Genomic DNA, 16,075 nt, shown 5'->3' with positions numbered 1-16,075 from the left:
ATCTCTCAGGACCCTGTTGCTCATTTTTGAAGGGTATGGACAATGCAGGCTGCGGAGGAAGGGCACAGATCCTAATTTCCTGTCCTGTCTTAGTGGGCTATGCCCACTTCAGGCCCAGGAATGGAAAGCCAAACTGTAAGGATACTTAGGGACATGAGTTCTAGTCTCCCCTCTGTGCTGGATTTACTTCCTTCTGTTGTGTTCCAGTTTTACCACATTCTTTTGCTTTTCTATAGAGCAGTGATATATAATTCACAGACCTTGGGTACAATGTGAACCAGGTGAGTGCGACTTTTCCAATCAGACAGTTGATGTCTGTTGAAGATAGCCTGGAATCCTGGATAGGCAGAGCCACCGTGAACTCCTTGGGGACAGGAGTTTTAATTCCTTTGAATGTCCCCAGCTAGCCTTGTATAGGCAGGCCTAGCTAGAAAACAGTGGTCGAGCAGCCACGGGCAGCAGTGAACCTTGAGCCTCTGGCCAGTAGTAGATGAATCTAAAGAATGTGGGGGCTTTGTGGAGAGTCCTCCACATTCCAGAGCTGAGCAAAACTTCTCAGTGGTGCCGGCTCTCTTCTTCCTTTGGTCCAGAGAAATGGTCCTCACATATTGGCCTGTATCATATGCCCCTCATGGGGCCCTCCAACACAGATGACTGGGCCTGCCCCTGCATCTCCTTCCAGGTCTTGACCACCACCTGAGAGTTGGGCCTGGGGTGATGTTTAGACTTTGGTCTAGGACTTTCACACTGGAAACCCCCAGGAGCTAAGCTATGGGATAATGATCTTCCTTTGAAAGTGGGGAACTGAAGCCAGAGAGGCTCTGCTCACAGTCCACGATGACGTGATAGGAGGCCCTCATTGTCTGTCATGGAGGAAGCGGGAAAAGGGCAAATTCCTTGCTACTTCGCTAGCGCTCACCGGCTTTCCACAGGCGGTTACTGCCACCCTCTGGCAAATGGTGGCAAAGCTCCTGGCAGTGATCCCCAGACTAGGTCCTGCAGTCCAGGGATCCTGGCAGCAAACTAGAAGCCAGTCCTAGAAGGTTCCCTAGAGAAAGAATCGATGTATTTTTATGGACTTGGATTTGTGCCCAGACCCCTTTCTTCCATGACAGACATGTTCTCAACTTCGTCCACTCCCTTCCTATCTACGACCTCCCTCTCTCCAGCATTGTAATGAGAAGTGAACACACTCCTGAAGACAAGAGATGGTAAATCCTTTCTGTTTGACCCTAGAGGTCAGTGGTAGGGGTCTCAGCTATATGTAATCCTAGTGGTCCTGGCAGTAAGTTACAGAGAAGGCGAGCACAGAGAAAGCCCTTGCAGGGGCAGTTGAGGCCTCTTGCCCACTGCACACATAGGGGACCTGGGAACTTTGGTAGAAAAACAATTATGTTTTTATTTCTCTTAACTACTAGTAGAAATTCAAAGTTTTCTGGATCCATATGTACACAATAAATCATGAAATATTAGCAGTAACTGACTTGGTCACTCATACAAACCACAATTTTTTTTCTATCCTGTTACAGCCATTGAAGATAATTTAAAACATTGTATATGCTCATTGTTACTTTGAAATCACGGAAGGTATTAGATCTGCTGAGTTTATAAAGGTGCATGTATTATTATTTCACAGATATTTTATGGCTATTTTGATGGAATTCTTTTCCTTTAATCCAATGTGGATTTTGAGCCATTTATAAAATATTACGCTGAGGCAGGATTCGTGTCTTGATAGCATGTTAAAGACATCATGGCCCATAAGAGCCCAGTTATTCTTGTTTCACAGTCCCTATGCTAAGACCATGCTAATGATCTCATGTGCTTGGTGCTCAGGGGAGAGGAAAATCAGGGGGTTAATATACCCTTTGAAAATGCAGATTCGGAATTCTTTTTTAAAAAATAATTTATTTTTATTTGTATTGGTGTTTTGCCTGTGTATAAGTCTGTGTGAGTGTGTCAGATCTTGAAGTTACAGACAGTTGTTAGCTGACATGTGTGTGCTGGGAATTTAACCTGGGTCCTCTGGAAGATGTGCTCTTAACTGCTGAGCCCTGAGATCTGGAATTCTTATCATAACTGTAGGGATCCTTGCTTCCCAGTCAATCACTGAACAGCACATGAGTAGTCAAATGTTCAGACTCCACTGAAATTCTCTGGGTTCTTTTTTGGCATCTTAAAACAACATTATAGGGTTTCCCTTAGCCTTTATGTTTGAATAACAGAGTTATAGCCAGGCCTGGTAGTGCACGCCTGCCATTCTAGCTATACTGGAGGCCGAGGCAAGAGAAACAGGAATTCAAGGACTATCTTTAACAGAGTAAGTTAAAGATCAGCCTAGGCAACTCAATGAGACCGCGTTTCTAAATAAATAAGTAGATGGCTGGGGATGTAGGTCAATGGTAGAATGCTTGCCTGGCATATGCAAGGTCCTGGGCTTGATTTTCAGATAGGGGATGGCTTAGAGCCTGCCTCCAAGCCTGCTGACCTGGGTTCCATTCTGGGGTCCCACAGGATAGGAAGAGAGCCGAGACCCTCAAGTTGTCTTGTTACCTCTGCTCCCACTCCATGGCATGTGTGCACACCCATACAGGCACAAATTGTTTTTTCAAGACAGGGTTTCTCTGTGCAGCCCTGACTGTCCTGGGATTCACTCTGACAACCAGGCTGACCTCGAACTCACAGAGATCCTCCTGTCTCTGCCTTCCGAGTACTGGGATTAAAGGCGTGTGTCACCGCCACCTGGCTAGATTTTTTAAATTAAAAATGTAGCATTTGAAAAATTACAGAGCTAGAAAGTTTTTAGAAAACCTTTATTGTCACGATTTTCAAACTTCCGGCCATGACTCACAGCAGGAAACATTAATCTCTACGTGGTTAAAACACAATTTCATAAAACACTCTATAATGTACAAGGCACAATCCATGGCTTCCCTAACCTCTCCTAGTTTCTGAATTCAATCTATTCCGCTTTTATTGTTAGTTATCTCACAAGTTAATTTGGAAATTAATAGACATTAATTTGGAAGCAAGAGCGGCCCAAGAAAGCCCGCTACAGATGTCTAGAACACACATTTAAAAAGGAAGAAAACAAAGAAAAGACAGAAGGGTGGGGGTCAGTGAGCTGGCTGAGCAGCAGTTCTCAGCCTTCCTCAATAGCTCCTCATGCTGTGGTGACCCCAACAATAAAATTATTTTAGTTGCTACTTCATAACTGTAATTTTGCTACTGTTGTGAATCGTAATGTAAATATTTGATATGGGACCCCTGAGAACCACTCACTTAGAGGATAAAGGTGCTTGCTGCCATGCCTGATAGCCTACGTTTGACCCCAGGACCCACATGAGGGAAGGAAAGAATGAACTCCTGCAAGCCGCCCTCTGACCTCCACATTCACGTACCTGACCATCTGAGTTCAATCTTTACCAGCCTGATGGAGTAGAGACCCAGCTCCAAAGGGTTGTCCTTTGTCCTCCAGCCTGATGGAGTAGAGAACCAGCTCCAAAGGGTTGTACTTTGCCCTCTACGTTATTGCTGTGCTGCACATGAAACACACACACAATGAATGTAATAAACAAGAAACTTAAAGAAAAGAGCAAGATGTAGTGGTGTATGAATCTGAGTGCTTCTGGAGGCAAAGGCAAGCAGATCTCTGTTTGGAAACAACATGGTCTACATAAGCAAGATCCTGGAGAGTCAGGGCTATGCAGTAAGGCCCTGTCTCAGAAACAAACAAACAAACAAAACAAAAGAAAGAAAGAAATTTATCAAGACCAAATACTTTCTGACTACATATGTTCAAAATGGTTAGAATTGTGACAATTCAGTCTGCTCACCTTGCCACAAGTGTTCTGTTTTTGTTTTTTTATATTTTATTTTCGGCTTGGAAGGTTTTTTGGTGGGGGGGGTTGGCTGTTTTGTTTCTCTTTTTGCATAGCACTGGTGTTCAAATTTAGAACTTTGCATATGCTAAGCAAGCAATCTACCACTGAGTTACATCCCCTAGCCCCACTAAATTTTTCTAAGCCAGTAACACAAAGGTGACCCACTCAGATCCTTACTTAGGACCACAGAATGGGCCTGGGAGATTTGTGATTATGTTGGGAAAATTTATCCAGTTGCTTAACAAAGTTATCTAGCCATTTAATAGCTTTTTGAAATTGCTACCAACTTTTGAGTGGGTCCACTTCCCCTCTTGGAATTGAGGAACCAGCAAGACCAGGTACCAAGAGAACACTGAAAGAGACTGATTCCGGCCAAAAATAGAGGAAACAGGAAACAAGCCCTAACTTCTTCAGCTGTTGAGGGCCATCAGGCTATCCACACCTGGTAAAAGGGAAAGCATGGGCTCACAATACTTCAGGGACACTCACATGTTTTCTGGGATTGGACAGAGAATTTCCCCGGAAATTTGGGTCCTGACTCTTCTTGTTCCTTTTGTGGTTCTTTTCCATCCTCGGCACACAATTGCCAACTGCCGTGGTCTAGGGTGACACTTAGCATGCAGATGGAATTACAATGAAGGTAGCCTTAGTCTTGCTGTCTTTCTGAGCCAGCTCAGAAAACCAGTTCCCACTGGCCTACCTGAAAAACAACATCAGGATTGTAGAAATTCAGTAGGTCAAGTACTCCCTTGCATCTCTTTCCTTAACAGTGTTGCTTAACACGGCTCATTCATAGGTCCTAAATGGAGTTTAAGAACCAGCACAGCCCTCCAAAGCCACAGAGAAACCCTGTCTCGAAAAACCAAAAAAAAAAAAAAAAAAAAAAAAAAGAACCAGCACAGCCAGGTGATGACCTGTAATCCCAGTACTTGGGAGGCTGAGGCAGGAGAATTTACAGCTGTTTAAGGCCAATTTGAGGCTACAGAGTAAGATCTTGTCTCAAGAAGAAAGGAGAGGGAAGAAGGGAGACCAGAAAGGGAAGGGAAAAGAGAAAATAGAGGAAGAAGAAAAACAAAGAAGAAGAAGAAAAAAAAAACAGAAAAAGAAAAGGAAAAAAAACCCATTAAGTCATCAGAGAAACTTCCTGAAGCTGATTAGCAGGTAGCCATCCTGGGTACGGCTGGAGCTTGGCTTCTCCTCTCCCCGCCCACTCTCTAAACACCTGCCCGAGCGCAGAGGTAGCCGGAGGGGAGGGGCGGGCGGTGTGCCTGCGGGACCTGGATCAGCGGAGAGGCCACGCCCCTCCATTAACTCATCCTTGAGCGCCACGGTCGCGCCCCACTGACGTCAGACGTACTGTGCCGCCGGCTGTGCAGTGGTGAGTTGGGGTGCTCGGTAGTTAGGATGGTGGTCGTTGGGGCTGCTGCCTGCCGGGGCGGGAAGGCGGGCGAACAAGGGAGGCTTGGAGGCCACTGCAGCAGGTTTGTTCACGGAGGCTCCAGGGGCCCCGGGGTGACTTCCGTGACTGTTTACCCTGGCTATCCTGCGAGTCTCGAGTCTCGAGGACAAACCGAAGGCCTGTTGGTGAACTCCTTTCGCATCCAGATAATGTTTTGTGCACCCCGGAAATGAGGGCCGGCTTTTTTGCGGGAGAGGCCGTTTTCCTCTAGATAGAGGACTGTCTTAACACGAGTTCTCCAGTATTTATCCACGCTGTTAGGTAGCAAGCTTCACGTCAAGGCACACTTAGAAGTAGAGACTGAGTTATTTTTATTTCAAGTACCGCACGGTATTGTGCGTTACTTACATGCCTGAGGAACTTTTACAGAGATAAAGGTTAGTCTCTGAGAACACCGGGGAATGAGCATTTAATTCTAACTGGGAATTTTTCCTAAAGAGAGAAGGTGGCATAAGAGGCCTCTTGGAGTCTCTTAGTTCTGAAATTACCTGTCATGAGATGTGTCTTAGCATGAACTATATAGCTTGTATTGACCTTGTAAGGGACGCTTCCCTCAACTGCTCTAAGCCTCTCTTACCTTGCAAGGGAAAGAAGCTGGTAAGAATGCCGACTAGGTTAACGAAGGTTCCGCTACTAATCTGTATAATTTTTAAAATGGACCGGTGCAGTACATCCTCAAAGGCTCTGCCTGACAGAACTGCACACCCTGTTTGGAGGGTAGCTTTTCCAAAGTTGGTTCCCTAGGCTGAGCAAAGTCTGTTCTTGACTCACAAGCTAGCCCACCTGATTCAGGTCTCTTAGGACTGTTTAGGAATCATGTTTTCCTTTCTTGAAAAGCCTTTGGCAGCCTTTTTGGTTTGCCAGTTTGAGCCTGGATGCCTGAGGGGTATGGCCTGTTAGGCTGTCTGATAATGGAGCTGAAGGGATGGTGAATTTGAATTAAAAGAAAACTTGCACCCTTGTCTTTCTTAACTTCTCATTGAAAATTTAGCATATAATCTCATTGTGAGTGCACACAATGAACATGCAACATTAAGCTTTAAAGATCATGGCATTTCCATGTCAGGGTGTTGTGGTGGGATTTTCTTTTGTTGTTGTTCTTTGTTTTGAAACAGGGTTTTGGCCGGGCGGTGGTGGCACACACCTTTAATCCCAGCACTCCGGAGGCAGAGGCAGGCGGATCTCTGTGAGTGTGAGGCCAGCCTGGTCTACAAGAGCTAGTTCCAGGACAAAAAAAAAAAAGAAAAGAAACAGGGTTTTGTCACACCCAGGATTTGTACTCCAAAGCCAGGATTGCAGCACACTCAGCAGGGTGTGTTTCAGTTTGTCACCATCTGGCACCACGGCATCTCAGACTCCGCCGGCTCTTATCACATAATGTACCTATAAAGAGCTGTGTGTGTTTTGCTGTCACAAGTTTCCTTTTCATGCTTTGACGGAGTTATTTTCCATGTGTAGACTCTGCCTGGGCTCTGTTGTGACCTCCTCACTCAATAATGTCTATTTGTAATCTTCAGAGGACCTGTGCAGGGCGGTCAGTCTCTCGAGTCCCCTGACAGTGTTTTCCATCTACACTCGGCCTAGTGTCTACTCTCAGTCTACAAGAAAGCAGGCTTTGGTGCCATGCCTTCTGTTTCTGTGTTGTCTGTCTGTCTGTCAGAGACCCAGTGGTGAAGGTAACCTTCCGGCATGTTGGGGGAGTGTTATGCCAGGTTATCCAGTGCAGGAAAGCTGTGCTGTGTCCTACAGAGAAAATACGGATGTTAGGTAGTCTTTCTTTAGACTGAATTCAATAGTAGTGAATTATTAATGTATGGTCATTCAAACAAAATCACACAGAAAACATGGCTACATATTGAGCAGTTCACAAAAATGTGCCCCAGGGGCTTTCAGTGGCCTGCTTCTGTGTCTCTAGAGGAATGGTTCGTTATTGCCCGTTTGATGATTTGTTCCATTGGTGGTGACCGAGAGCATGGCTGCTACAGAGAGTGAGAACATGCTGGGTTTTCTCCTGGAAAACAGCCAGAGAGAGGATTTACAGGTTTAACAAGTCTGCTAGCCATAGTGCTCAAAAATTGTTCAGACCTTGGGCAGGCAGCTCAATGAGTAAATGCACTACTGCTAAGCCTGACACCCGAGTGCAATACCTGAGAAAGAACTGATCTCAGCTCTTCTGTCCCTTGGCCTCTACAGGCGAGTGCACACATGCACACATCCATGCAGATAGAATGTGTGTGTATAATGTTCAATCTTTAATGAAATTAAATCTTCATAAAGTAAGTTAGGCCCATGTTTAGCTAAGTCTTTGAAAACTTTGACCTGTCCGTCTTGTTCCAGTGTTATTTACATATCTGTAGGCTCTTCATGGCATTTTTGATTGAGACCACCCTGTGTCCATGCATGTAAGAACGTTGGACTTCTGTGTTTGCTTTCTATGTTGAACAAAATTAAAATGAAGTAGGCCAATAATTCTGTCTCTGAGAAGTAGAAAGGAACATATTTGTTGCCCTCTGTAGTCAGAATTGGGGGAAAGAATCCATGGCTGGAGCCAATGCATATTACTTGGCTCCCTGGGAGAAAGATCACACACCACATGTTAGTGCTTGTGATGGGACCCCAGGGACTGATCCATAGAGAGGTGTCACAACCTTGGTGAAGTAGAACCCCTGTAGCCTCCTTGTGCTGATAGCATCTTACCAAAACCCTGGCATTCTTTTCACAGGTCTGACTGGCCTTCAGATCTTCATCCTTGGTTAAGGAAATGACCAACCAGGTAAGGTCTGAGAGGAAAAACTATAGTTAGTCACTGGCAAGTTCAAGCCCAGTAGATTGCCTGGGTTAGGGAAACTAGTGTTTAATTCTTGTTCTGTTCCCAAGGACGTGGATGACTTTGAGTACTTGCTCCTCTCAGGGTTGGTGCATTAGGAGAATGCACCACATTAAGATTAGTTTATGCGCCTTTGCCACAGTGTAGAGGGGACTGAGGAAGTTTAACAGAATTTATACGTAAAAGTAAAAGTTGAAATAGGAGCTAGGACAGTCAGAAAGCACCGTTAGGATTAGGGACAAAGCTAACTACATGTATGGGCTGTATAGTCTCCTACAACTGTGAAAAGCAGGCTGCAAACAGAACTCAGCTTCCTCCTGATCAGAGCTGAAGAAAGCGTAACTTACTGGTCTTACACTGGGTTTGGGCTGGGGAGGGGCTGGTCTGTTGTAGTCGGGTGTGATGCTGCACACCTATAGTGGCAACACTAAGGAGGGTGAAGCAGGAAGACCGATGCAAGTTTAGTGTGAGCTTAGGCTTTCTAGAGTTTGAAGCCAGTCCTGGCTACCTAGGAAGCCCCCATCTCAACAAACAAGATGAGAACTGAGACTTCTCTGTTGTAGCTATACAAGTCTTTCATGAGTAGCAGCAAGGATTGTGTAGGATGGTCGGGGAAGTAGTGACGGTCTCACATGGAGTGCTGGAGGGAGGGGCTGCAAGAGAATGGAAGTCTGAGTATCCCTGTTCTGTTCTTTTGTAGTACAGTATTCTCTTCAAGCAAGAACAAGGTAAGGAGGCCACCTCTTCAAGCAAATTCTTTTGTGGGCAAAAAAAATGTATCCTTTTTGGTTTAAGATTTTATCATACCAACTAGACAGAGATCTTTGCAGAATTTGCTATGGCAGCCAAAAACAAATACATTCAATCAAAAAGTAAAATAATTATTTGGATCTGTTGGAGCAGTCCTGTAATCCCAGATACTAAGGAAGTTAGAGAGGAGGATTGTGAGTTCAAGGCCAATGTAGACAGTGTAGTGAGACCTTGTCCTAACATAAAAAGTGAGAAGAAGGCTGGAGTATGGCTTAGTGGTACAGCACTCGCCTTACGTGTACAGGCCAATCCCAGTATAAAGACATAACTAAATATATGAAAAGGAGCTGCAAAGAAAGGGAGGAGTCAGAGGGCATAATGGAGAACTTCCACCCATGTAAGGTGTGATGCTGAGCTTCCCGGCTGCCAGGGTAGAAGAGGCAATATTTTGAACCTCAGAACCATGTTGGTGTCTACACTGCTGGGGAGCTAGGCTTGAACCTGGCTCTAACTCAGAATTCATTGTGGGGCCTCTGCATAGCTTCCTCCACTTACAGGTGCAGGAGCTCTTTTAGAGGGCATTTGTCTCTGTAAAAGCAGAGGGTGGGACAGTGACAGCTCTGTTCAGGCACCTGAGTGCATGATGAGGCAGTGGTGGAAACGGGGGCAGGGGGCAGGTCAGGGGCCATCTTGAGGACTGGCTCCCTAGTGAGACAGACCTGCACAGGAGCAGCATCTGTGCGTGGATGAGGTGACCCTCTCCAATCCGATGGGTCGGAGACAGCCTTGGGGGCTTATAAGTATCTAATAGAAAAGCTCTTCCACTCCAAATCGGTGACATTTAGGTAGTCTGAAGTTTCAGCCTGAAACATTCCCCGCTAGTTAACTAGTCAGCTGTTGAGGTGTGTCAGGCAATAGCTCTGCATGAAGCTGGAGTCATCCAGATGGCAGTCTTAGCAGGCGTGGGTCTAGTGAGGATTATAAGGAAGCTGTGACAACATATGTAACTCAGCAGATGTTTAAATTTAATCCCTTTAGATTCGTAGTTTGGAAAGGTAGCCTTTAAGAATTGTAACCAGGCATAGATAAAGCTTCTGTGTATACTTATCCTGTTTAATAGATGCATTCCAGCCTTGCAGATTCCATAGTATAGCTCACAAAATATGTAGCTCCCAGACTTAGACTGAATGTGGACATCAGTTAATATCTTGAGTTTGAATCCTAGCCCTGCCCCCTCTTGGCTTCTTGCCTTTGGGTGAGCTACAAGGCAACTCCAAGCCTCCCATTCCTTATTTGTGAAATGAAAATTATCTTTTGGGTGGGGGAAGTTCAATACTGGGGATCAAGTCCAGGGCCCTGCCCATTCTAGGCAAGTACTCCACCATTGAGCTGTGTCCAAAGCTCTTGTTTTTTGAAAAAGGATTTCACTGGTAACTCAGGTTGGCCTTGAACTCACTGCCTAGCCTCATGATTCTCCCACCTCTGTCTAAGTGCTGCAGTTATGGTCATAGGTTACCACCACAGGTATGAGTTTGGCAGGACTTCATAAAGGCAGTTGTAATTAAGACAACACTTAGGGAAGGATTAATGCAATAAGATAATAGATAATAGATTGCTGTTCTAGTCTGATTGATGGGTCAGACTGATGTGTTTGGAGTCTTGTCCTGCTTTCCTTCTTGAAAACTTGCGTTTTAAGGTAAGAGGCCAAAATGAAACAGGAACCATTAGTTTTCATAGTTTCCCGCACAAGACAGTAAACACTTTATGGGGAGTGCCTGGTGGGTGCGTGAAGAGAAAGGCAGAAGTGGACGTTGCTTCAGAGTTACCAGCTTGCTTTATCACATTGAATGTCGGAGTTGTGTGCATGGAAATTAATTGAAGCCCTTTCCATTCTAGCCCACGATGATGCCATTTGGTCAGTTGCCTGGGGGACAAACAAGAAGGAAAACACTGAAACTGTGGTCACAGGATCCCTGGATGACCTGGTGAAGGTTTGGAAGTGGTGAGCACTTTCAAAATTTGGGACAAGGATTTTGCTTCTGGGCTCCCAGTTGCTATAAGGAAAACATTGATTTTCTGGGCAAGAAAGCAATAGCAACATAGTAGCTTCAAAACAACAGCTTATTTTTTCTTGTTTGGTTTCCTGTTATTGGAATTAAAACTCTGTGTGGTGGGGGTCCCCAGAGTTAAACCTGACGACCTTCTGTGTTCGAGTCTCAGGTTTCTGCATCTCATTGACCATTAGTTGGTAATATCCAGGGATGTAGAAGTTCTGATGCCAGTATAGTATGTGGTGTGTTTCTGCCCCTCTCTAGGCATGAAGAGAGGCTGGAGCTACAGTGGAGTCTGGAGGGACATCAGCTGGGCGTGGTGTCTGTGGACATCAGTCACACCCTTCCCATTGCTGCATCCAGCTCTCTTGATGCTCATATTCGTCTCTGGGACTTGGAGAATGGCAAACAGATAAAGTCTATAGATGCAGGACCCGGTAAGAACTTTACTTTAGGGAAATCAGACCTTTTAGGGTTAGAGTGTCTCTAGTTCAGGACTGTAGTCACTAATCCAACCCTAATGTCACTGTAATCATGCAGGGGTATTATACTAAGTGATAAGCATATGCCGAAAACAACCTTACATTATTTCAGGCCAAGTTTTGCTGCCAGATGAGTTGTAGTGCTTTACTTAGGGAAAAACCAAACGAAACCGCTTTCTGGATTTCAGAATTGACAGTTTGGGGTTGTGGTGCTGTGGCGGCTCTGCCAGTGCTTCTTACTGCCTCATGGAAGCCTCAGGTCTGAAGAGTAGTTATCTCTGTTAATTGTGGTCAAAGTGCCTGGGCTCTAGGGTGGTACATAGAGAGGAAGAAAAACAAGGTTTTTTTTTGTTGTTGTTGTTTTATTTTTTTATTTCTTTATTTTCAAGACAGGGTTTCTCCATAGCTTTTGGTTCCTGTCCTGGAACTAGCTCTTCTAGACCAGGCTGGCTTTGAACTCACAGAGATCCGCCTGCCTCTGCCTCCCCGAGTGCTGGGATTAAAGGCGTGCGCCACCACCGCCCGGCTTGTTTTGTTTTTTTAAAGTACTGTGGAGCAGTGCTCTCAGCTTTGTTGAGCATTATCTGAGTTGGTAAGGGACAGTTTTACTGGACTAGATTTGGGAAGAACAAACAGTATGACATTTCAGGATTCTTTTTAGCCTCCTGTTCACTTAAAATGCCTGTGTGGTTCTCATAGCAAAGCCTGTTCTGTGCGGTGGGCAGTGATCTCCAGACATGTAGAGAGCTTGGCATCGCTCCATGCACTCCTTTGTGGGTGGATTATGAAAGAGCTGCTCAGGTTCTTGGGGGAACTGATTCCCAACAGACTTGCCTTCTTCCAGCTCATCTCCTAACTGCTGTAGACCCTTATATTGCATAGAATGGAGGCTCCAGGGCTCGTAAGGGGACACTGCAGTCTAGGGACTGGGTGCCTTTCTCCTCTCTGCATCACGGTGTGAGAGGGTGAGGCTGGAGCTGGAGGGATGGTTCAGCTGTTAAAGGCTAGGCTCACAACCACAAATACAAGAGTGTGAGGCTGGGGGACTGGGGAGATGGCTCAGAGGTTAAGAGCACTGACTGTTCTTCCAGAGGTCCTGAGTTCGATTCGCAGCAGCCATGGTGGCTCACAACCATCTGTAATGAGATCTGGTGCCCTCTTCTGGTGTGCAGGCATACATGTGTACAGAGTACTGTATATATAACATAAATAAATCTTAAAAAAGTAAGAGTGTGAGACTAAAATGTGTACCTGGAAAAAGCCACTCCAATACTTTCTGATTTCCAAGATGGCTGTCCATACTCTTCTCTGCTTGCAGTATTTGTGGAGAACAGGGATCTCCAGCCATCCTGCAAAACCTGTTAGTACCCTGAACATAGGGAGCATTAGAAAGAGAGAATTGGATCTATTGCTGCTTTTAAAGAATATTTTTATTACGTTATTTATTTTGTGTGTGTGACCACATGTATGTGTGAAAGTCAGAGGCTTACTTGTGGGAGTCAGTTCTCCCGTGTGGGCCTGGGATTCGAGCTTGGTGGTGGTGCCTTTGCCCTGGGACTCGAGCTTGGTGGTGGTGCCTTTGCCCTGGGACTCGAGCTTGGTGGTGGTGCCTTTGCCCTGGGACTCGAGCTTGGTGGTGGTGCCTTTGCCCTGGGACTCGAGCTTGGTGGTGGGGCCTTCGCCCTGCTGCCACTTTCTCATCCTGGGTGCCTGCACCCCTCAGGACAGTGACGCTGGCTACTGTGTAATTGCTGTGTCCTTATGTACATCACATGTGAAGAAACGAGTCTGCATCAGTTCCAAGTAAAACATTCTATATGTGTCCCGCTTGCTTTTTCTTCTACTGAGTTATTTTTGTTACGTCTTAGGGGTTGCCTTTTTTTGCGTTTTGGTGTTTCACGTTTTTGAGACAAAGTCTTACCATGTAACTCAGACTGGCCTCAAAGGCATGGCTGCTGCTTCTGCTCAGCTTCCCAAGTGCCAGAGTGACAAGCATAAGATAACTGTTATGACAGATATTGAAAAGAATAAAGAGGGTGGATGTGCTTTGGGGTGGGGGATCGAGTCAGAACTAGTTCTGTTCAAAACTAGCTGAGTTCCTCAGGTAAGCCTGGGTTTACTGAACCTAGGGCAAGCAGACTTCCTTGAAAATGTACCACCACAAACGGTACAGAAAGAATGGAGAGAAGAAGTCCTGGTCTTGAAGAAGAAAGTTAAAATGGAAAAAGTGAAGCTGAAGAAAGGACCCTGTGATTGGCATTACACCAAGCTGTGGCTGTTCAGTCACTGACACGAGGAAGAGCAAAGGAGACAGTGTAGAGACCCTGTGCATCACACCCAAAATGCCCACGGGAAGAGGAAAGCAACCCTTGGTGCGGAGGAACTCAGGGTTTGGAATAGACATTCACTCTGCAAGTATTAAGGTTAAGGCTTAGAGTGCAGGTTTTGATGCGGGATAAACATGGTTCCTGTTTTGTGCCTGAAGATATCTGGTAGTAAAAGATCTGTATTGCAAAGCAATTAATAGAAATGTGTCCAAATAACTTGAAAGAATCATTTTATGAAGCTTTGAGAAATAAAAGTAGGGGTTTCTGCTAATCATTTTCTCTGTAAATAGCTAATTATAATTGGATTTTTAAAAACATACTTCTTGGGGCTGGAGAGATGTCTAGGCAGTTAAGAGCACTGACTGTTCTTCCAGAGGACCCACATGGCACCCATATGGCAGCTCACAACTGTCTGTAACTCCAGTTCCAGGGGACCTGACACTTTCACACAGACATACATGCAGGCAAAACATCAGTGTACATAAAATAAAAATACAGTTTTAAAAATTATCTTTTTTTAAAAAAACGTACTTCTTCTTGGACCTGACATAAGCTGGTGTGTTAGGGTTGTCTAAAGGATATAGTCTTCATTGTTTTTTTTTCCCAGAGAGTATCTTAGTTTTATTTTATTTTTGTATTTATGTCTAAATTTATTTTATTTATTTATTTTATTATTAAAATTTTCCACCTCCCCACATCCCTTTTCCCTCCCCTCCCCCTCCCTCTCCAGTCCAAAGAGCAGTCAGGGTTCCCTGCCCTGTGGAGTTTTCATTGTTTTTCAAGTGTTTGGAGTTTCATCCATGTTGTAGCAGAGATTGTTCCCTTTTGTTGACAAGCAGTATTCTCTTATAAGGACGTACCACATCCCCCTCCGCTTGGCCAGTTGACGTCGTTTGGCTGTTACACTCAGAGCTGTGTATGATAAAGCTGCTGTGGAGACGAGTGTGTGAGTCTGTGTGTGTGCGTGTGTGTGCTTTCACTCCTCCTGGGGAGCTCCCAGGAGTAGACTTGAGTATCGTGCTGTTTGTTTCTTCCTAAGAAACCGTGAGACTGGTTTTCAGAGTGGCTGTCCCATTTTCCGTTGCCACCAGAGTAAGGAGGGTCTGATTTCTCATGTCCTTGTCAGTTGTGGGTGTTGTTCAGCTAGTTTTATTTTTAAAAAATATTTAAGAATTTCTTAAACTTGGTAAAAGAATTAGAATCTTTACAGCATGGTTTCCTGACTCAGAATACTTTCTCAAGTTTAAAGACTGGCATTTGATCCCACTATAGTTTGTGAAACTCAGGTCGAATTTTTTCTCACCAGGCATTCTCCTTTGCTTCTTTTCCAGTGGACGCCTGGACTTTGGCCTTCTCCCCTGACTCTCAGTATCTGGCCACCGGAACGCATGTGGGGAAAGTGAACATTTTTGGTGTGGAAAGTGGGAAAAAAGAATATTCTTTGGACACTAGAGGAAAATTCATCCTCAGTATTGCATATGTAAGGAAAACTCACTGTTGGGTCTTTAGTGATGGTGCTCTGCTCAGACCCTCCCGTGCCCGCTGGGCTGCTGTCTATTGCTGGGCTTTGCTGGTGAGAATTGAGACCAGCAGGATGGCTTGTGTGCAGAAGGGACAGGTTAACCGAATCATCTCAAACCACCATCTCTCCTCAACAGAGTCCTGATGGAAAATACCTGGCCAGTGGAGCCATAGACGGAATCATCAATATTTTTGATATTGCAACTGGAAAGCTTCTGCATACACTGGAAGGTATCCACAGCTCCTCATTCTCTTTTGCACTCACTGGATGGATTATCAGGTCACAAAGCAAGAATGCTCCTTTTGTTAAAATATTAATCTAAATTATTTTGATCTCTGTTGACAAAATGAAGTGCCACCACGTGTTAGACTTAGCACTGTGGTTTCAATCTGGAAACAGTAGTTCTTAATACTTTTTAGTGACGTAGGTTCCTTTTTATTTATGTGTGTGTGTTCTCCTTTTTCCTTATGAGCTTTATGATTGGAAAGCTGCTGCTTTTTTGTGCTCGTGTGATGTCATGATGACAACATTTGTGCCCATCTCCACACTGCGGGGATGACAGAACAGGAGACAGAGACTAGAGACTGCTTCTCTCATGTCTGATTTTGAATTATAACTAAGTGCATCTGTCGCCTCAATTTACCTTTTACCCAACGGCAAAAGATTTGGTAGAGTGTAGTAATACGAGCGGCAGGGCTGAGTCCCCAGCACCCCGGCCGCCTGCCCGGCTAGCTTATGCCCGAAATAACAACACACAAACTGTATTCATTTAA

The 16,075-nt window shown here is 45.0% G+C and overlaps 1 protein-coding gene across 4 annotated transcripts in view; it reads left to right on the top strand.

Annotated features, from left to right (window-relative positions):
- The first annotated feature begins 5,213 nt into the window (after positions 1 to 5,213).
- The window catches only part of Wdr61 (WD repeat domain 61), a 20,235-nt gene continuing 9,373 nt past the window's right edge, over positions 5,214 to 16,075 (top strand). Inside the window, exons 1-7 of one of the 4 annotated variants that reach the window (XM_005347377.3) lie at positions 5,214 to 5,262; positions 8,066 to 8,116; positions 8,871 to 8,898; positions 10,817 to 10,922; positions 11,236 to 11,408; positions 15,112 to 15,260; positions 15,439 to 15,532. In XM_005347377.3, the coding sequence (XP_005347434.1) occupies positions 8,105 to 8,116; positions 8,871 to 8,898; positions 10,817 to 10,922; positions 11,236 to 11,408; positions 15,112 to 15,260; positions 15,439 to 15,532 (562 nt within the window). In that variant the 5' untranslated portion in view covers positions 5,214 to 5,262; positions 8,066 to 8,104. The other 3 variants (XM_005347378.3, XM_026779480.1, XM_026779479.1) reach the window with 3 other exon arrangements.

Source organism: Microtus ochrogaster, chromosome 5 (genome assembly GCF_000317375.1).
Source record: "Microtus ochrogaster isolate Prairie Vole_2 chromosome 5, MicOch1.0, whole genome shotgun sequence".
NCBI classification, from domain to species: domain Eukaryota; kingdom Metazoa; phylum Chordata; class Mammalia; order Rodentia; family Cricetidae; genus Microtus; species Microtus ochrogaster.
Note: the sequence above shows the minus strand (reverse complement) of the source record. Positions and strands in the feature narration are given on the sequence as shown.